Here is a 22,208-nt window from a genome sequence, read left to right as displayed (position 1 = left end):
GAACAATTAGAATTACAAATAGCATTATTTTCATAGCAATCCAAAGGTAACTTTTATTTCTCAAATTAATGTTTTTCCCCGGTTAAAAATCTGAGAAGCAGAAAACATCTCACTTTGGTCTTCAATGAATCTCTTTGCAGATTATGAGAAAAAAAAAATAAAAATAAAATCTAATTTTAAATATTTATTTTATTATATAATATATAACAAATAAAAATATAAATAAATAAATCCGAATCTCTCTCCGACACAGACAACACTTTCTCTGAAAAACATTTTAGGAGACAAACACGAGATCTTGTATCCCATGAGAGAAATCTGAAAAGCAGTAAAGTCTGTTTACTCTCATGTAATCTCACTGCTGTTTGGGAGAAACTTAAGTTAAATTAAGACATTAAATAGATCTGATCTGAGATGTTTCTCTGTTGTGGGAAGCTTTGTCATTCTATATATTTGATTCAATAAAGAGAGAAGAATGTGTCTCTACAGAGGAGAACAACTGATGAATCAGTTACATATATTTTTTTATTATTGTTTGTGTGTGTGTGTGTGTGTGCATCTTTTTTATTAAATATATTAAATATTCATCCATTACTGTCCCTTTTGTCTCACACAAAGAATCCTGTATAAAGACAAAAGACATGTCTGTTCTGATCTAAATGTATTGTGGTAGCGTCAGAAGCTGGAGGAAATATTCACTATCAAAGTTGCACGAGTTCAACTTAAAACAGTCCAATTTGAATGCTTGCTGTGTGTGTCTGCCTCAAAGAATCTATCAAAGTGCTACTGTTCTTCAGAAAGGCTCAATGTTTTACAACAACAGCCCCTATGTAATCAGTGACATTACCTGAAGCGATCACAAAGCATTGCTTCTCAGCTTCATGAGTTCAAGATTTGTAAGAGAAGCATTTTGATCTATGCTTGAGGCCATTATTACCATCACAAGTCTCGTTTCCAGCTTAATAGCATGACTCTCACACTCCAGACTAGTTGACTAGAGCTGGGATTTTCATATAGGGTCCACTAAAAAAGGTATATGAATAATTTTCATACACTTAATTCAATTAAAAAGTTTCACACACAAGAAAGAAGAAAATATGGAAAACCTAGAATAAAATATAATTTTTGTGTAAGACATACTCCAATAAAGTTTTAATCATGTATTTTATTATTTGTTTATTTTTATTTATTTTATTTTTTATTATCATTATTATTTAAAAAAAAACGTGTACACTCAGAAAAAAAGTCAAATCTGCCAATAGAGTAAGCAAAATTATTCTGTTTTTGGTTTGAAATAAGATTATTTTGCTTACTTAAAGGAAATACTCACTTAATTCTGACTTTGTTTATTTGTTTATTTTTTATTTTTTTTCACACAGCATCAATTGATCAAAGCGTGAAAATGTAAAATCTATCAAATGTTAATTTCAGATTTACAGAAATCGTAATTGTACTTAATTTGCTCTGCTTCCCTTTTATCTATGTGTGTGTGTATGCATGTATTTTTTTTTTGTTTTATTTTACTTACTTTCTTGCTTATTTATTTATTTTAACAGTTCCTGTGCCAGGAATGATTGAGCATTACCCATCCTTCCATTTCTGGGAAGAGGCATACAGACAATTTGTTCAGTCTTGTAAAATTTTTGGAAATTTTAAAAGTGTCGTGCGGCCACCTGACAGCTGAAGGTGATACTCTAGGTTGGGCAAGACAGACCTGACATCAACAGATCGCAGAGGCCCCAGCAAGACGCCCTAGGACAGAAAGAAGTCCATACTGACTCTGTGGTGTTGGTTTCAACCTTTTATCTCCCTTTCCGTGGTTGTTTTATCTGTGTTTCGCCACATGCGTTCTGTGGTGTTGCACTGATTTGATTTCCCAGCTCTCCTTTTCTGCTTTGCATGACTTAATCAAAATGACAGTGTCTCAGAGCCCCGGGAAAATCTCTCCCTCTCTTTTCTTCTCTTCCTCACTCCACAAGTTTATGATGTCCATTACAAACTCGCAGTGGCACCTTTCCTCATGTTGTGTTTCCGCAGAGAGCCTTCAAAATGTACACATACGCTCACAAACCCTGTTCCTGCTCATTCCCATTAGTTCCTGCACTCTCACACACCTCTCAATTTAACTTAGTATTTATGCAAATATAAAAAGTATTTTAGTTCAGAGGCGATTCACTGGGAATATCTTCCACCATAAATACTAACATAAAGATCTTGGGGTTCTTTTGAGACTGAAAAGGCTTGTATCTCTGGAGAAGGGCAAACAGGTTGTTTTTCAGTCTGGAACCTGCTGTTATGCTTCCTCAGTTCTTCGTGTAATTTCAATTCAAAAAGAGCGTTGTGAGACAGAAAACTTATGTAAATCCACATTCAGCGAATCCTCCTTTTCCTTCTGTATCAAAGCACTCGCCCAAAACTCAAATGTGTGTTTTTGCTGTTTACTGTGTACACTTCTTGCTTTCTTTCTACCAAGTAACACTTTCTGCACTTTTCATGTCCAGGTCAAAGCACTCGTGGCACTCATGTCAAGCGCACAACCCTGACGCAAGTCATGTGAAAGGTTTAACACAGCAGTCTACATTTAAGCTCACATGACACATTTTTTTATTTTTATTTTTTTGGCTTTTCTTGTCTGTATATAACCCTGGTTAAATCACAAATAAGATCTCACTTGTTTGTCCCAAACAAAAACACAATGTCCTGAGACTTGCTAAAGTCTTTTGGATTTGTAGATGTTTCTCCTGAGGACAAAATCTACCCATTAATCTTACATGAATCACTCTGTTTCAGAAGTCTACATCTCAAACTGTACTCAGATTTGCCATGGCACAGTCTGTAATCAAAAGTAAGTTTGTTTTAATATAAACTAAAATACTTTTCATCAAATTCTAGGTAAAAATATCGGTCTATACTGTAAAAAAATATATAATAATAATAATAAATAAAATAATAATAATACAAATAAAAATGTCAACCTTATTTACATTAACTTTAAAGGGTGATGCCTTAAATTTGTAAATAAAATCAAATTGGCTGTGCATGTCATTTGTGTCAGGGTTTTGCACTGTCACTCTGTTTGTTTGTGTTTTTGTTTCTTGTGTCTATGTCTAGTGTCAGCACATGGCCTTGTTAATTATTTTCTTGGCCATGTGCTCCTTTAGCCCATCCTCCTTGTTTCCTTTCTACCACACCCTCTAGTTAGCCTTGTTGGTCTAATTGTGCTCACCTGTTCCTCATATGTTTAGCTCCCTATTTATAGTGCCCCTTACCCTTTTGTGTTTGCTGGTTTGTGGTCATCCTCACCCTTTCTGTTACCCTCCTTGTCCCTGTCTGTGGATATGGTTTGTGTCTTTGCCTCCCTGCCCCCCTGCCTCCCTGCCTGCATGCCTACCTGCTTGGTCTTGTGCCATTGTTTTGTCTTGTCCTGTGTAGTTCCCTGTTCTTGTCTTGCTCCTTGTTTTAGTAATCTGTTTTTTTTTTTTCTTGATTTTACTTTTAGTCCTTATCCTGATTTTTGGTCTTGCATTTTGTTTGATATTCTTTTAGTATTGGATTAATTAGTTTTTTACTTTACTTGTTATCAGTTTGTTTTATTTTTCCCCTTGTCTTGGGTCTTGTGTTTCTGTGGCACTTTGTCCTGTCTAGTCATGTGTTTAGAGTTCGTGTGTCTTGCCTCTGGTTCTACCTGCCTATCTCTTGGTCAGCTTCAGAGTCTGCGGTCATCAAGTATCTGAGCTCTGCTCTATGGTGCCTTGTGTGGTCTTCTCCATCCTGGTCTTGCTGCCCCCTCTGTTGCCATTGTATTCTGCCAGTTGATGTCTGAAGCTGTCCCAGTGGCCTTCCCTAGCTGTTTCTGTTAACTATGTTCCTGTTGTGGTATCTTTTGTGCACTTCACTACCCTCTTGTATCAGTCTGTCAATAAACCCTTATCTCACACTGCAAATGGCTTCTTCCCAGATCCCTGACAATTTGAACTTAAAATTTATTAAAGTGCCTTAAAAGTCATGGTAACTTGAATTATATTAAACTGACTGTAAAACTCAAGGTACATCTCTATGACTTTAAGTTGAAACTCGTAAAATTATTTTGCAGAGTTGCCATGACTCAGTAATCATGTACAGCTGTACATACACTTCACAGTATCTGCAAAATGTTAATTATTTCACCAAAATAAGATGGATGCAAAATGCGTGTATTTTATTTTTTTTTTCTTTCATACTGACCTGAATAAACTATTTATAACAAACATATAGTCCACGAGACAAAATAATAGTTGGTTCAAACTCTCACTGATGCTCCAGAATGAAAAAAAATATGCATTAAGAGCCAGGCATACTTATTTTCTGTTATATTGCTCATTTGCTATCCATATATCCATATTTTTCATATTTTCATCTCATCAATGTCTATTTTTATAATTCCTAAGGAATTCACAGTCAAGCATCTGAGAATAACTACAAACAATAAAAAAAAATTCCACCTGGTGAGCTAATCTTTAAATAAAAAACATTAAAAAGTACTTTTGTACTTCTTGTACATCTCATCCCTTTGGATCTATGATCTGTTTTGCGCAAACAGTTTGTGTTCAATTACACACAGCTGCGCTGAAGTAAATGTAAGGTCATTAAATATTAAATCAGAACCCTGGAGACCCTTCAGTCATTCCATTAAAGGGTTAGTTCACCCAGATAGCAAAATTATGTAATTAATAACTTACCCTCATGTTGTTTCAAACCCGTAAGACCTCTGTTTATCTTTGGAGCACAGTTTAAGATATTTTAGATTTAGTCCGGGAGCTCTCAGTCCCTCCATTGAATCTGTGTGTACGGTATACTATTCATGTACAGAATGGTAAGAAAAACATCATCAAAGTAGTCCATGTGACATCAGAGGGTCAGTTAGAATTTTTTGAAGCATCGAAAATACATTTTGGTCCAAAAATAGCAAAAACGATGACTTTATTCAGCATTGTCTTCTCTTCCGTGTCTGTTGTGTGAGAGAGTTCAAAACAATGCAGTCTGGATATCCGGTTCGCGAACAAATCATTCAGTTCACCAAATCGAACTGAATCGATTTAAACGGTTCGCATCTCTAATACGCATTAATCCACAAATGACTTAAGATTGTTAACTTTTTAATGTGGCTGACACTCCCTCTGAGTTCAAACAAACCAATATCCCGGAGTAATGCATGCACTCAAATAGTACACTGACTGAACTGCTGTGAAGAGAGAACTGAAGATGAACACCGAGCCGAGCCAGATAAGAAGAATCGAGGAGCTGATGATACTGCGCATGTGTGATTCAGCGTGAAGCAGACTGACACACAGAGCGCATGAACCGAACTGATTCTTTTGATGATTGATTCTGAACTGATTCTGTGCTAATTTTATGAGCGCGGTTAAACCGAAGGCTTGAATCAAGGGCAATCATCGCAAATGACGCCATTACGTCGAGCGCAAAAGAACCGGTGAACCGTTTTCTTCAACCGGTTTATTGAATCGAACTGTCCGAAAGAACTACTGGTGATCCGAAAACCGATGCAACCGGTTCTTGACTCGTGAACGAGTCAGTCTATTGTTCGTTATCTGGCTCGGCTCGGTGTTCATCTTCAGTTCTCTCTTCACAGCAGTTCAATCAGTGTACTGTTTGAGGACATGAATTACTCCGGGATATTGGTTTGTTTGAACTCAGAGGGAGTGCCAGCCACATTAAAAAGTTAACATCTTAAGTCATTTGTGGATTAATGCGTATTAGAGATGCGAACCGTTTGGTTCGATTTGGTGAACTGAATGATTCGTTCGTGAACCGGATATCCAGACTGCTTTGTTTTGAACTCTCTCACACAACAGACACGGAAGAGAATACAATGCTGAATAAAGTCATTGTTTTTGCTATTTTTGGACCAAAATGTATTTTCGATGCTTCAAAAAATTCTAACTGACCATCTGATGTCACATGGACTACTTTGATGATGTTTTCCTTACCTTTCTGGACATGGACACTTTACAATACACACAGCTTCAATGGAGGGACTGAGAGCTCTCGGACTAAATCTAAAATATCTTAAACTGTGTTCCAAAGATAAACGGAGGTCTTATGGGTTTGGAACAACATGAGGATAAGTTATTAATTACATAATTTTGCTATCTGGGTGAACTAACCCTTTAAGGTGGACAATTATTTGCAACTGATCGTCTGACGTTCACAGCTAAACCGCTTGACCCTTCATCACTCTGGCAGCGAGCGACAGGTCTGGCAGCCGTATCTCTGACCCATTTCGCCCACAGCCCCTCTCTCATTCAATTAGAGAAAACAATACTCACACCTGTCAGCTAGACAGCACATTGGCCACTTCTCTTCCTGTTCTCTCCCATTCTATCTGTCTTTCTTTTGCATCTCGGGAGAAGCATGGGTTGCACATTGGGGGTCCCTCTCCTCTTCTGACCTGTAAACACTGCAGGAGGTCTGGGGACTGATTCTGTCTGACAGCCCCTCTGCAACATAATGTCTTCTGCCCTCCCTTTCACTGCCATCTCCCATGCTCTCTTCCACTCGTCTAAGCATTTTAATGACATATGCTCGCAGGCTTTCCCCAGCTGCAGTCATACTAGTGAAGCGCGCCTTCCACTGAGTGAGGGATGTTTGCAGAGGAAAGGAGAGAATGAATTATATGGACTGATTTTTGTTCTGTTTTCATTAAAAGTGATGTCGGGAACTCAAATGCATTTTCCTTGCACAAAGTGGGTAATTTGCCTTGGTGATAGTCGAGTCGCTAACACCGGCTCTTTTCATCCCTCGCTTCCCTGTTCACTCCCGGTTATTCTGTTCCTCGTGTTATATTTCTCTTTCTTTTCCACTCCTTTGTCTTTTTCATCATGTTCATTCCTTTTCCGCCTGATCATTTCAGCTTTATCTTCCCAAAATATGTCTAGTCTGTCTCACTGTGGTCTGTTGTACTAATTTATGAGGAGCTTTTTCTCTCTGCTTCTGTTGCAAAATCTAGCATGCTGCCTACCTAGACTGTATTTTAAGATTCCATAGGTGTGTATCAGGTGTGTAATATTCTTCCTTCTTTCAGCCCAATTCCAAGACTGCATCAAATGAATCCCAGAATGCAATGTTTTCAGTAAATATTAGTTATATTAATAATAAAAATATGGAGATGAAAGACAGCTCACTTGTGTTGCTGTGAATGGGAGAAACTGCAATGCGTAATATGGTGGCTCCAGTAAAGGAAGTCCCATCTTCTTAATAAAAGAGCCAATGGTCAGTCGGTAAAGTCATTGCATTACCACTACTGTTAGATAGAAAGCAGAAACTCCTTTATATAGACTGCATATATGCATTGGCTGGACCAACTTGAAATATATGCAGTTTTAAAGCTGTTTGAGCATAAGAAACAGCATTTGTGAGACATGCATTTCCAATCAGCAGCTAATTTTGATATGCACCTTTTAAGTATTTTCCTGTTCAAGTAGATTGGAGTTCTTGCATGGCTGACACAGCCACTAAGTTTCTTCAGAGGGACTCTGATTAGAACAACTTTTAACATGTGCTTCATTCAATATTGTTTTGACAGAAAATAGTAAAAATTATTTTTGTTATTATTATTATTTAATTTTTTTTTATGTTTTGCTGGCAAATGCATATGAATTCAAAAGTGATTTGTAAGACCCTATTAATCGTGATTTTCCGTATAAATCACATCATACAAAATTGCCATATCTTAAAACAGTTACACTTTCCTATAATTGCATTGGAAGTTATTAGTATGCTAATATTATTATTAGCATGGTAATGCAAAACTCCATCAACCTGGTAAGAAATTTATACTATAAAATGTTATTATTATTTTGAAATGTATTTAAAATGTTGAAATGTCCAGTTTACTTATTGTGATTAGAATTGTTTCTTTTTTCTTTTGGTTACAAAACCGCTTCTTACAATATTTTACTAACATTATTTTCATCCAGAATATAATGTTATTTAAACGTTTAATGTTAATATTCTAAGGACATTTCTCAGAATGTTCATCAAGTAATAACATCATGAGGACATTCTAAGAATGTTGATCTAAATAAATGTCTTTATGATGTTATAAGGCCATTTCATAATCATTATTTTAAGAACAATTTGTCTCAACATTTATGTCTTAAGTTCTGTTCTAGGTTCTCTTAGGATGTATCAGAAGGCAGCTCATTAGGTTTTGGAACAAAGCTGTCTCTAGTTGGCATTATTCAGCCAATAATTATGTGTGTGTGTGTATTATGCATAATAAAGTATAATGACATTAGCTTAAGCTTGCTAAAAAAAACTGTCAATTAAGTAAGTCGAATATCATGTGCAAATTGCTATTAATGCCACATGCCTATAAACACAGCAGACAAAAGAGCACTGCACTAGACTACAGAATAGTGCCTCCTCTAGCAAAGATAAATGCCAGCAGCCCAAACACACACACTCTATTCTGTCCCCACCCATGTCCTACATTATTTTGGAACATGGGAGCACTAGAGCCAGCGTGGTGATGAAAAGCGTCCCGGCAGTCCTGCTCAAGGGCTAGTTTATGATTCTGTGGCCCATTCATCTGTCGTGCTGAGTGGCTCCCTTCTCCAGGGACCACAGGTTGAAATCTGGTTCAGGTCTCCACTGGGCCTGGCTCTTCTGTTCCGGCATCATTAATTCAGCTCAGAGAATTCCACCAGTCATGGATACCGGTCCATCTTTCTCCCTGTTCCCCCTCTGTACTTCACTTGTTTTTCTCTTGCCTATTTCTGTCTCTTTGTTGCCTCATCCCTCTATAAAAAAGCTCAGTCTTTCAATAGCTAAATCTAAACCTCTTGTTCTCCCTTGTTTATTTTGATCTCTTCACACTCCGGTTTATGCATTTGAGTCAAGGGATTACAATCTGCGTCATGAGTATAACACATACATGATGCTTTCGTCTGTGACGTTAAAGGTAGTTCATACTCTGACTAAGTGTCCTAACCTGGTGATGTTTCAGAATAAACAAAATAATTTGTTGCATGTCACAAAAAGGCAGATAAAACACATATTTTCTAACTTTTTATTGACTTGTACAGCAGAGGGAGGAAAGGAAATGATGCAAGCTGGATTCAAACCAATGCCACCCGCACAGCAATAACTGCTAGAGCATGACTCCATCAGCCAGACATCAAATTACAAGAAAGATGATGCCTTTACATCCTGCAAACTTTTAGCGCTTTGCTTTCTCATGGAGATGATTGGGGCTCGGGTTGCTCATATTTCCTATTCATCATCCTCTCTCATTAGAGCCGAGGAACATCAGGGTGCCATCCAAGTCCTGCACTTGGCAATAGCGCTTGCCCTCTCAATTGCTCCCAAGTCCTTTGAAAGAGTAAATTTTTCCATTTTCACCTCAGTGGAGCCAGAATGATGAGCGCGACAGAGGTGATGGAAAAGACTATGGAGTAGATGCCATTTTCACCGAGGACAACATAAAGCGCTCGGGCATGAAAAGACCCCATAATTCTTTCTGTCTGTCCCTTTCATTTTCCCCTCTCATCGCACTCCCATGACTCTAGAAGTGTTCTCAGCCTTTGTTGGCCTTCTCTGCTGGTTTACAAGATTAAAGTCACTTGTTTGGCAACCTTCAAACGCAGGAGGCAGAAGGACTGAAAGTCGCTCTCTAGCACTTGGAGAGTGTGTGTCTTTATCTGTGTATTTATAGTATACTCATGCCTGAGAGGGAGAAAGGTCTGATTTGCTTAACATAATGGAGAAGCATGCAGTTGTGTTTTTTTAATGCGTCTTAGACTATTTTATGTGGTTGTAACTGGTATTGAAGTTACATTATGGAATAAAGTAAACTGTTTTCTATGATTATAATTCTTTTTCAGTAGATTCAGGTAGCATTTAAAATAGACAGTGGAAATAGATGCTGCATGACAAACCATAAACATTTGTTTCCTCCATTGATGGAACTTGAGACGTTATTGAGCCAGTCCAGAACATGATATATTCTCCAGCCAGACAGTCCATCAAAACACTAGAGCTAGACGAGCTTTGTTTTGTGAAAGTTTTTTTTGCTGATATAAAGGTTTTAAAAATGTAGATAATAAGAGAACCAGAAATGTCACCTGTAGAGCTTGCGATTGTCAGTTGCTGACACCAGAAAACTTCCTTTAACACTGTGATTTAGGTAAATCAACAGGTACAATTTAAAAATTGCTTCCATATTCAAGTCAAAAAGCCTCAGTGACACGTAATGTCTGTTAATATCATCAGACATATCAAACTACATAAGTAAATGTGCTTAAAACAAGTCACATCTCTGCTTCTAAGATAGACAAAGTACATGTATTTTGTGTAACAATGTTCATCACATTTTATTGAGACACTGGTAAAGAAAATAATCTGCAACATAATCAAGTTAATCATAAAGACATTACTTTGTGAGATTAAAAGTAAAGTATGTTTATATCTCAGGCTTTTGTTATATTAAGATTGTACTGTATATGGGTGAAAAAAAAAAAAAAAAAGGCGCCATCCAGCTCGTCGGGAGCAGCTGGGGTTAGGTGTCTTGCTCAAGGACACCTCGATACTTGGTCAGGTGGAGCCGGGGATTAAACCACCAACCTTCCAGTTTGTAGACAACCTACATGAACCACTGAGCCGCTGCCGCCATATATATATATATATATATATATATATATATACACCTTTCATTTGTGACTACAATCAAATTCCATTTGAGCATTTCCAGCTATCTGTGGGGATAACTTTGTTTACCTTTGGAGGTATTGTGTGTTGATGTCCCTAAGCAGACAACTATTAAATAACGCAGCCCGTGAGCGGGAATAAATCCCCCTAGAAAACAGAAATGCTTGACTTTCCTAAAAATCTCAAAACATTGCTTTCCCTGTTCTTTTTAATCCAAATGCTAGCTTTTTACTGCAATTTCGTTTTCTGTGTTTACCTCCATCTCATTCCCTCTCAGTTTTCGCCTTTGATGAGGGCTTAGAGACGCAGTGTTGTCAGCCAAATCCATTTACTTTGACATTATCCACAGTATTCATACTCATCCAAAAATGGCAAGATAAAATGGTCAATTGCTGGTTAAAATTTCTAAAATTTCAAAAAAAAAAAAAAAAAAAAAAAAAAACCCAATTCATTTAGCAGAGACACTTTTTCCATAGTCTTATAAGTGTGAATAAAACAAGTAGAAACATTTAATCCAATGGATAATTCCAATACTATTGTAACAGTAGCACTTTCATACCAAGTTTCTAAAAATACCAGAGAAGCACAAAATAAGAGCAAACAAAAGAAGAAGAAGAAGAAGAAGAAGAAGAAGAAGAAGATGGAGTTGGTATGCTGGGTGTTTCCAGTACAGGTGTCTTCAGATGCTCTTTTGAGTACTGCAATAGGCCCCAGGGTTCAGGTAAAGGTTGGGACTTTATTTTATCACCAAAGAACAAACAATGTCCTTGTAAACACACTGGACAGGAAATAGAAGACAACGTAAATCTGACGAGAAGGGTCTAGATAGAATGCTGCTCTATGGTAGCAGTAGTGCCTTAAATTTAATGCTGGCAGTGTGACGTGGTTCCTCTTTCACTCTTGTTCGAGAAAATGTGATTTAAACTGATGGCTTGATCATTGATGGGTAGCTTCCTTTGACCTTACATCCTTTCTCTCTCAACATCCTAATAAAAACACCCTAACCCAGGAGTCTGCCGGGCTTGGGTGCGTAATGTGTGGACCACACACACTTACACAGGCTATCATCTCGCTCTCTGCCTCAGCCCCATATCTTTTATATGGCTGCAGTCCACTTTGCTGCTATTATACTGCTCTTCGATGTAACATTATCACTTAAGATAAGGCTTCAATAAACTGCACTCTCTTTTAGGGGGCACTCTGCTCTTAATCCAATTTTTGAACATTACCATCTTTATCACTGGCCTTCCTGGAGACCCTCGCCTCGCCCCATTTCCAATGAGAGCTAGACCATTCTATGCCCCAATGTTAACCCCTTTATGTTCAGCCAAACTCAAAAGAGCCATTGAGGAGTTGATTAAATCTGTTCTAAGTGCTGCTTCATATATATGGAGAGGTGGCTGCTTTCACTGGCAAGCAAGGGCAGGGCCATGGAGAGCTGGGTCGTGGCCAAGCGGTGGCACAGCACCCCAGCACCTCCTGGCCGACTCTCTGATTTGCACTAATGTCCTCAGGAGACCAAGCAGAGACCTCTGTCAACTGGCCTGGGAGGCTGGCCAGATTGAAACCCCTGCCAGCACGTTTGAAAGGATAGCAAATCATTTAGCCACCCTGATGGCACATTAGCATTTTTTTCAGGCGATGTACTGGCATGGAATAACTCTACACTATTAAACTGCCTTTGAAGTCGAAGCTCGCAGGATAGCACTGTAAAATACGTATACATAAATAGGAAAGACATTTGAAAGGAGCTCAACAAGAACCAGATCATAAAGCACAAAAAAGCGTTGGCTAATTACAGTGTGCCTAACATTGTTTGCCCTCTTTCACAGAGAAGCATTCTGACTCTCAAAGCACAACGCCGAATCTGAGGTGAACATTTTTCAGCACAACAATGCTTAGAACACAGAGGCTGGAAACTGGAAAATAAAAGAATGAAGGACATGTAGGTGTTTGGAGAGCCAAATGCAATGCAGGAAAAACTTCTTTTGCTCTATGGGTGCAATCAATGGCTCCAGATAGTTCAATAGATCATTCATTCACTCAAAGGTGTTTGAGATGAACACGTTTTTAACCTAAATCCTGGCTGATTGGCTTTGGTGCGATAGACATAAGAAGTATATGTTAGGTTAATTTACAGAGTATATGTCTGCGATTAAGATAAATACATTTCATGGTCTCCGATTTAGAAGCCCAGGTCTAAGTGTCAGTCTGTAAATTGTCTAACACTTTTCCACAGTTGTTAATTGTAAATCTAGCAGAGCTTTTTATATTTTCATTTTTGGCATAATCTGACATAATCAGTCTCTGTTTTTTTTTTGTCTCTTTTGTAAAGTTACGTAAATGGTATCATAGATTTTTTTTCTTTATTTGTTTTTCTTTATTTATTTTATGTTTGCTATTGGGGGAAATGGGAATGCAACCATTATATTATATTGTACATTAGTTTCCATTTAACCAATTATGATCACTTCTGCTTTGTTTAACCCCAAACATGTGTTAAAGTCTATTAAACATTTCTTTGCTAAAAGAAAAAAAAAAAAAAAAAAAAAAATATTCTTAACTGATTTAAGCTGGTCTACTTAAACTCCTACTGACAATTGCTTGAAAGCAGGAAAACATACAAGCTAAGCTAAGTTTAGCTTGGAAATCAGCTAACCACCTAAGATGAGTAAGTTCATTTTGTAACTAATTGGGTAGACTTTAATATGGACGGAGATAACTAATAATCAATCATTTGATGCTGAGCTGAGGTGTTTTTGCTAACTGGATTCGCTCCACAGCTCCTCCTGTAGGTTGTAACCATATTGCAGCAGAGCCACCAGAAACATCAGAGAACGTTTATTGGGTATTCATATCATGCTCCAAACAGAAGGATTCATCTGATACGAGCATCAAACATTCCTCCATTCCACTGAGCAACATTCAAATTAGCCTGCCAGAAATATGAAATATCACCCGTATAGACAGACACAAAGTGAGGAAGTAGTCATAAAGGAGCAACGAAAGAACAAGAAAAAGAGGCACAGTCGCTGTCTCTGCTGCTGTCAGTGTTGTAATCCCTCCTTTAGCACGCTAATTAGGAGCATTAGCATGGCTGAGAGCTAAAAACTTGTTTGAGTTCTGCTTGGAGGAACTAGATGTGAGATAGAAGCTATTAGTATTCTAGCAAACAGACCCAAAAAGTGTTGAAAGCTTTAAGACAAGTTCTTTAACTTTTAATGTTTGCACTGGTGTCTGCACGATTTCCACCTTTAATGTTGTTTTGTGAATAGAAAATTTGTCTGGAACAGATCAAGGAAGATTTTGAGTGACTTGAACCACAGAACGTCGGCCATCAATAAACTACACCGGTACCATGCCACATAGGTCGGTCACTTGCATGCAAGCAGTTTATGACTATCTGTAGCATCTCCCAGGTACAGAAGTATTTTTTTTTTTTTACCTGTATGATAGTTATGTTTGGTATACGCCTTATCTTTATTTGATTCCCCAAGTACACACTTTGATCTTGTTTCAAAACGAGTGCTTATTAGTGGGTCAAATAAGCACAACTGCATTCAATAGAAACACAAACAATAATTTTCATTTAATTGCAAAGAACGTAGCAGATCAAATAACATTAAAATGTCCAAAACTATTCAAATCACACTTAAGTATTATTACCGTATTTTCCGGACTATAAGTCGCACTTTTTGTCATAGTTTGGCTGGTCCTGCGACTTATAGTCAGATGCGACTTATTTATCAAAATTAATTTGACATGAACCGAGAGAAATGAACCAAGAGAAAACATTACCATCTACAGCCGCGAGAGGGCGCTCTATGCTGCTCATTGCTCCTGTACTCTACACTAAGCAGCATAGAGCGCCCTCTGGCGGCTGTAGATGGTAATGTTTTCTCTTGATTCTTGGTTCTAAATGAATGCGACTTATAGTCCAGTGCGACTCATATATGTTTTTTTCCTCATCATGACGTATTTTTGGACTGATGCGACTTATACTCAGGTTCGACTTATAGTCCGAAAAATACGGTATTTTAAAATACATTATTTCTATATACTTCCTTTTTTGTTTACCTTTTAAAATATGAAATGCAACATTTTATTTTATTTTATTTTATTTTATTATTTATTTATATAAGTTCAGTGCAGAATATATCCAGATAAAACAGGAACAATGTCTCTCCTGCTTTTGATTCCATGTATTAGGTCACAGTTTAGATGGCATTAATCTCTGCCATAATCTGTGTTCCTGGGAGGCTGGCCCCTCGTTCCCTTCTGAAACTCTCTCTTCCAGACAGGTTCATCGAGAGAGACGTTTTCCTCCCTCTTGGCCCCCTCTGGCTTCCTTAAGGAAGAAACAGAACGCTGAGTGGAAGCTCCGCAGGTGACCTCATGATCTCCGAGCATCTGAGCATCTGGTTGAATTACTTAACATCACGCTCAGCAGATATGTAATCCCACATAATGCCCATTTCTCAAAAAGTGCACCAGTTTGGATAAATGCAGCAATTTAGCTCCATGGCCGTGAGATTCCAGCAGGGACAGCTTCATAAGCGTGGAGGGCAGAGGGTGGGCACAGGTCAGGGGAGTGGGAGAGGATGAGAGCAATGAAGGGCGGAGGATTGGTTTCTGGTACTGTGGTTTAGAGCACTGATTTCATTGGCACTGATTTCATTTATTACAGCTTAATAAAGTCCAGTAAACACATTTTGTTTATGCACAGAGATTTTCAGCAAAGCTGCTCTCACTGGATTTCAGGAATCAAGGCCAAATTAATAGAGAAATTAAAGAGGTACAAAAAACTCAATCGAAGAGAGGAAAATCCCTCTTGATATCTTAACAAATTTGGGTTATGAAGAGGCAAAAAAAAATATGGAAACACACAAGACATATTGTATTGATTTTGTGTGGCTTTAATAGATTTTGTTAATTGTTTATTAATATATTCGATTTAATATTTACATTTTTTAAAATGTTTTAATTTATTTTATTTGATACAATTTATTTATTTATTTGTTTTTATAGGTGTTATTTGTTTGTGACTTTCGAGTGGTTTCACTTTATTGTAATGTTTACATATATTCATATTTCTATGATTTGTTGCAGCAATATTATACATATAATTATTAATTCAATTAATACATTTATTTTAAACTTTATTTTTTTTTAATTAATTTATTTTAAATTACCTACAGGTTTTATTTATATATTTTTTTTTTGACAAACACCAAACACTGCCGTCTGAATCCACATTTCTGAGTTTACATGAAGAAATCGATAAATTCAGATTTTAAATTATTTTTGACCACTGCCAAACACCATATGGTAGCTTCTGAGCTTTGCTTTTCTAATTATTCAATTAAATATTAATGAATTCCTATTTTTTCCAAGCATATGACATTTTATTTAAGGCAGACAATCATGCGACTGACCACGTGAGCAGCACATTCCAGGATGTGTAAGATCACAGAACTGGCTTCTCCATTGTGAATAAATTGATATCCAAATGCATGAGTTTTATCACTGAGGTGCCATGTATTTTATTTTTTATAACAATTTTTAACAGTCCACGTAAAAAAAATAAAAATAAATAATAATAATAATAATAATAATAAAAAACATCCAAATAGGGCTAATATATGAAATATACAAATATTAATTCATCTCTGTTTTTCATGAAAATTATATATATATATATATATATATATATATATATATATATATATATATATACAGAGAGAAATAGAGAGAGAGAGTAAGAGAGAGAGAGAAAATCACCTTTAAAGTTGTCCAAATGAAGTTCTTAACATTGTTTTGATATACATTATTTACGGTTGAAAATTTACAAAATATCTTTATGGAACATGATCTTTACTTAATATCCTCATGATTTTTGGCATAAAAGACAAGTCAATAATTTTGACCAATCAATTATTATTATTATTATTATTATTATTATTATTATTATTATTATTATGGTTATTGCTACAAATATACCCCAGCGACTTAAGACTGGCTTTGTGGTCCAGGTTCAGATATGGTCCACATTAAGGGGGTCTTCACACCAGGCACAAAAAAATAAAAAAAATAAATAAACAGGTGGTCACAGCTCAATGACTCACATTTGTATCTGTACATAGAGCCACTGTCAGCTGTTTTGCTCTGGTTCTCGATAAAGAATAACAGCAAGCAGGACCGAGGAATACTGATGTTTACTGTCCATGATGATGTTTAGAAATGAGAAAGCATCACTGGCATACAAAACGGCTTAATCCAAAGATAAAAAATGGCCCAGCCTAAGAAGTCGGAATGTCATGCAGAAAGATGAAATTAATTAACCCTAAAATAAGACTGAGATGTAAAACTCCATTACATTTGATCGGCTTTGGTCCATGTCCATGCTGAAAGAGGATTTGCAATGTTACAAAGAATGATTTGCTAAGTCTGATCAGGGAAATATTGTTCCAAATTCTACAATGAAAGAAACTGAGATGTTTGATTTATTTTATACTTGTGTAAGGCGGCCGAGACTTGGCCTGAAAACAGCCAAAAGTGACATTTTAATTATCAGCCTGCTGAGGTGCAGCTTAGAGAGAAAGAGAGAGAGAGGGAAAAAGAGAGAGAGAGACAGACAGAGGACATACTAAGACCTGCTTTCGAGGGTTAAGACACAGCTTATGTCCTTGGCTGCGAGGGGACTTAATACCAGACACTCCTGGAGAGCATTTGCCTCATCTATCAGAACAAGACGGCAGCGGTTAGGAGAGGATGACGGGGGGAGGGAGAGTGATGGAGGACAAGAGGAATATGGATGAACGAATACAGATCCAGAATGAGTCCTCAGGTCTATGTTACACTGCCCCCAGTGGACTTTAGCACAAAAGAGGAAAGCTGAGACACTCTGTAATGTTGAATCCTACAATTGGAAGTTTATATTAAAAGAGCTTTTTGTGATGTTTTGCCAAAATGCCATGAAAAACACTGATTTCCCTTTTGACAAGGGCAGTGACAGGAAACAAATCCAATCTCCCTCATCCAAGGGACGGACGGAACAAAAGTGGACAAATTCAAGAAAAATCAGTATGCTTTGTCTTGTTTTTCAGTGTTTGCATATATACAGACACCCTTCAAACTATTTAAATGGATGGAAAGCCAAATTTCATAAAACTGATAATATTAAAACCTATATGTTCTTTCCCGTTTTAAGCATTAATGTAATCCAACAATGGATGAAACTAAATTGAAGAAAAATGAAGATGAAGAAAATCTGTATTTTTCAATTAAAATACCCAAACATGCTTCAAACAATTAAAATATACAGATAAACTTAATTTCTTAAGATAACAAAACGTTTTCAGAAAATATGTCTAGAGTTAAGTCTAGTTACTTTTCTTAACCCACTGGCAAATAGTTTTTTTCTTCTTCTTTCTTGTTTTAAGCAATAATGTAAAAATGTTTAATGAGGTTAATGATTAAAACAAGAAAAAAAAAAAGAAAGAAAAAAAGTCTGTTGAGATAAATAAACTTAATTCTTCCAAAACAAGTCATATCCTCCCAAGCAGTTTTGATTTTAAAGTAATTTAATGTTGTTCTAAGGATTTTGTTGCATATTTTTAATGAGAAATACAATAAAAGGGTAGAGAAAGTGCTGTCCTTCAGAAAAACAAACAAACTTTGAATGAAAGCGTGTGAAAGGGGGAGAAAATGTCCAAAAAAGACAAAAAGAGAAGGAGAGGGAGAGACAAGCTCTTGGACAGAAGGTTTGCCTGTGGTGCGACAGCTTTCTGTGACGCACAAGGGTGAGCTTCTGTTCAACTGTGCCATCAGTTAGAGCTTGTCACCAGGTGTGTGTGTTTGTGTGTGTGTAAGAATGTGAGTGAGTGTGCCCTACATATACCCTCAACTCTTGACAAAAACTCAATACAGTCTTTCTTAGCTCCCAGCGCAGCTATTGGACTTTTTGTCATACTCTCTCACACACACAAGCCTCTCCTCATCCTTCATTTTTTCCCCCTTAAATAAAAGACTTGTTTTTCTCCAGGAGTCTTTCTTATATATTTATTTCAATTGACACTGGTTGCACCATACACAGCAATAATGTGTAAAACACAATTTAGCTTTGGGGAACCTGCCATCCCCAGGGGCAGAGCAGGGTGACATGAACGCTTGCTGTTATCTCGTGTTTACCTGCCTGTACTTCTTTTATTTTTTAGTACCACATTACCTAGCTCAGCTCAACAGCACAGCAAAGCAAAACAAGGAGACTTCACTTGGTGCATGATGCTTTCTGTGCGCTGAGCGCTTTAAAGGAAGGAGATCAGACACACTGTCTGACTGCATTTCTATTGGTGACACTTGTGTATTGTTAGCGTGTTTTATGAACATGTCCATAATTGATCCATAAATCAATTTGATGCATGGACAGTTTGTTACGCTAACTTTGGTATAATAGCATATATTAATATCTTCAGTTTTTTCATGAGAGATTTCATCAAATGATAAGCGCTAGCATTTCTCCATCTTGAAAAAAAATAAATAATAATCAGTTAATAAATAAAGATAATAAAAATAAATAAATAAAAAGCCTATTTGCTGGACACATGTCTAATACTGCTGTAAAACTAGATCATAATGCTGACAGCCTCCTGAGGCATGATCTACTAAACAAGAAACAGAGCACCCCAGTCTTTACTCCCACTGTCACCGTCAAAGTAGTTTCACACTCTCTCCCCGAGAGTTTCGTCTGGGTTTATGTGTGTGAAGTTATAGCCTATATTAGCGCTGTGGGTTACGTGAACATGCTGCTTTTGCCATCAGATCGTGAGCGAAGGGTATAGTATTTGCAACAATTTAATGAGAGTCGGGGTGAGGAAACAAGTTGAGTGATAAGCAGGTCATTAAGTTTGCTCTGCCAACTCTGCTCGGCTTTGATTTGTGTACGCTGTGTGATACATGTGAAGAATGAAAAAGAGACTTTGAGGGAGGAAAAACAGCTTAGGAAGTGCAGAATTGAGCTGTACTTCATGAGCTGAAACTCTGTAGGGCAAGATGATTCAATGAAAGTCTGTGGACTTTGTGTTTGATAAACCCAAACAAAGCAGCTGGTTTCCAGCACAGGGAGCTTCAAATGAAGTCCAGAGGCTTTTGGATTTATTTGAAGTTCCCTTTCTGGGTCACCGGTTGGTGCAGAGGAGGACAATCAACTCAATCTATTTAGCACTGTTGAGTCACTGCCTCCCCTTTCAGCTGCTCGCGGAGGGAGTATATGAGTGAGCCGGATAAAATCTGAGGGTCTCCACGGCAGCCTCCGATTCAATCCAATTGTTTTTCAAAGACAACCACCTGGTGGCAAGCAGCGGAAACATTCGTCAGCCGATACTAAGCCTGACTGTTTAGAGGCTGTGTAAGACTAACCACACAAGTGATGAGCATGTTGTGTTTGCTCGCCGGTGCATGAGTCGAACATCCATTTACATGCTACGGTAAAGAGCTTGACCTCGTCAAGCTTCCTTTACAAGTTCAAGATCCTGGGTCCAGTGAAACTCATATGACAGAAAAACAAGATGTCATGCAACTACTTCAAACTGTTTGACACAAACTCAAGGTTTCACAGCCCGAACCTCAGAGACTCCTTCGCAACTCCCGGAGATGCACTACTCGCTTGCACTGACACAGGACACAACACAGTGGAGACAAGGAGACCAGGCAGCTTACCGTGAGCTGTCAGCCACAAGATAAGAAAAACCTCCGGGATCATTTTGGTACTTTGCAGGGGTGGTGATCTCTTGGGTGCCAAGGAGAAGAAGTTCACGCACACGCAGACAAATGAATCTTCTGGTTGGCTGCTATTGTCAGTCCCCCGATGTGCCCTCTTAATAAAGAGAGGCTCCTAATCAATCTCTTTCTTTTAGTGTCTCCTTGTCCAGTCTCTCTCAATGTGCTGTGATAACAACTTGCTGTGTTGTCCTATGGTAACTGAAGTGACTGCTCTGATGGTGCATGTACAGGCGCTCTCATAAACTCAAAATACGCGTGCTCTCTCTCTCACTCTTGCTCTCACACACTGATCTTCCATTCTCTGCCTGACAGAGTCAGTCTGCCTCTCTCTCTTTCTCATTCCTCCCCACACCTCCCTCCACTTCTCTCGCTCTTTCTCTCGTGGAGGAGCAGGGGGAGGCAGGGGTTGGCTGCTCACAAGGTCTGCCCACCCGATCAAGCGTAGCAGCTCTGATGTAACAAGAGACTGGGAATTAGACCTAATCTTTGAGATCTGAGAAAGAAAGAAAGAAAGAAAGAAAGAAAGAATCTGGAAAGCTGTCTTTCTGTGAAAAAAAACTAATATTTTTTATTAATTTATTTGTAATTATTATAATTTTTTTCTGTATAGATGGAAACTTTGATTACAGTGTCTTCACATAATAATGCGTATGTCTTTTCTCTACATTATCCAATACACACACACACACACACAGACACATACATTATTTTAGCGATGATCAAAATTAGAGAACAACCCACAATTTCCTAAATTTCGAGGTCACTGCCTAGTCCTGTTTGAAGTTATCCTAACATGAGTGAAATCTCACTGTTTTAAGAGTTTTTCATTTAAATATGAAGAGTTTGGTTTCAAAACGTGATTAACGTCATTAAAAAAAAAAAAAAAAAAAAAAAAAAAAAAAGCTTTCTGGCAAAATCAGTATTGTATCTGGCCAGTATTGAAAAGTATATTTTTAATTTTATGCAATATGTGATATTCACAGAGTTATTAGGTCATGTTTTCTCCCTTTTTTTCTAAACCGCGACAAACGTCACTCTTCCTTTTTTGGCAGAATGCGATATATGCGCTCAACCAATCACAACGCACCATTCCACATAATCTAGACAGTAGCGGTTGCGCTTTTAATATACCTGGCATCCTAGTTTTCCTCATCTACTTTGTGCTTTGTGATCAACAAACAATTGCTGCACGATAAATTGCATGTAATGTCCATGCACATCCCATCAGTAAAGCCAGCTCTGTGACTAATAGTGCTGATAAATCTCCATGTGCTGTCAGGTGGAAATTATTCAGATGCATTTAATACAAAGAGCCATAGTTCACTGACAAGCTATGCTAATGGGTTCATTATATGAATCACATTCGGAATAAATAAATAAATAAATAATAATAATACAATTTTATAATAAATCTTTGAAAATCTAAATCTGGATTTGATTTTTTTGTTGTTGTTGTTATTATAACCTAAAGATGCTATGTTGAAGTTTGAAACAGAAAATAGTGTTTTTCATCAATCCACTTTCTTGGTAAAGAAAACACATTTTTACTCAAATGTATCAAAATGGATTTATTGGACACATGGAAAAGACATGTCCAAAAGTTTGAAGTAATGTAGTTTAAAGACTTAAAGTTTGAAGATTTCAAGTCTATGAAGTCTTACAGACTTAAGTAGTTTATATGTGGTTAAAAGGGTGTGCTTGGTGGTTGCTAAGGAATTACT

The 22,208-nt window shown here is 37.3% G+C and overlaps 1 protein-coding gene across 6 annotated transcripts in view; it reads right to left on the bottom strand.

Annotated features, from left to right (window-relative positions):
- The window catches only part of LOC132155835 (kin of IRRE-like protein 3), a 238,197-nt gene extending 217,428 nt beyond the window's left edge, over nucleotides 1-20,769 (bottom strand). For all 6 annotated transcript variants that reach the window (XM_059564555.1, XM_059564556.1, XM_059564559.1 and 3 more), the window contains exon 1: nucleotides 20,425-20,769. In XM_059564555.1, coding sequence (XP_059420538.1) covers nucleotides 20,425-20,467 — 43 coding nt within the window. In that variant the 5' untranslated portion in view covers nucleotides 20,468-20,769. The remainder of the gene's footprint in view (nucleotides 1-20,424) is intronic.
- Nucleotides 20,770-22,208: the final 1,439 nt, after the last annotated feature.

The sequence above is a fragment of the Carassius carassius genome, chromosome 13 (genome assembly GCF_963082965.1).
Source record: "Carassius carassius chromosome 13, fCarCar2.1, whole genome shotgun sequence".
NCBI classification, from domain to species: Eukaryota; Metazoa; Chordata; class Actinopteri; order Cypriniformes; family Cyprinidae; genus Carassius; species Carassius carassius.
This window is presented reverse-complemented; position numbering and strand designations above follow the sequence as displayed.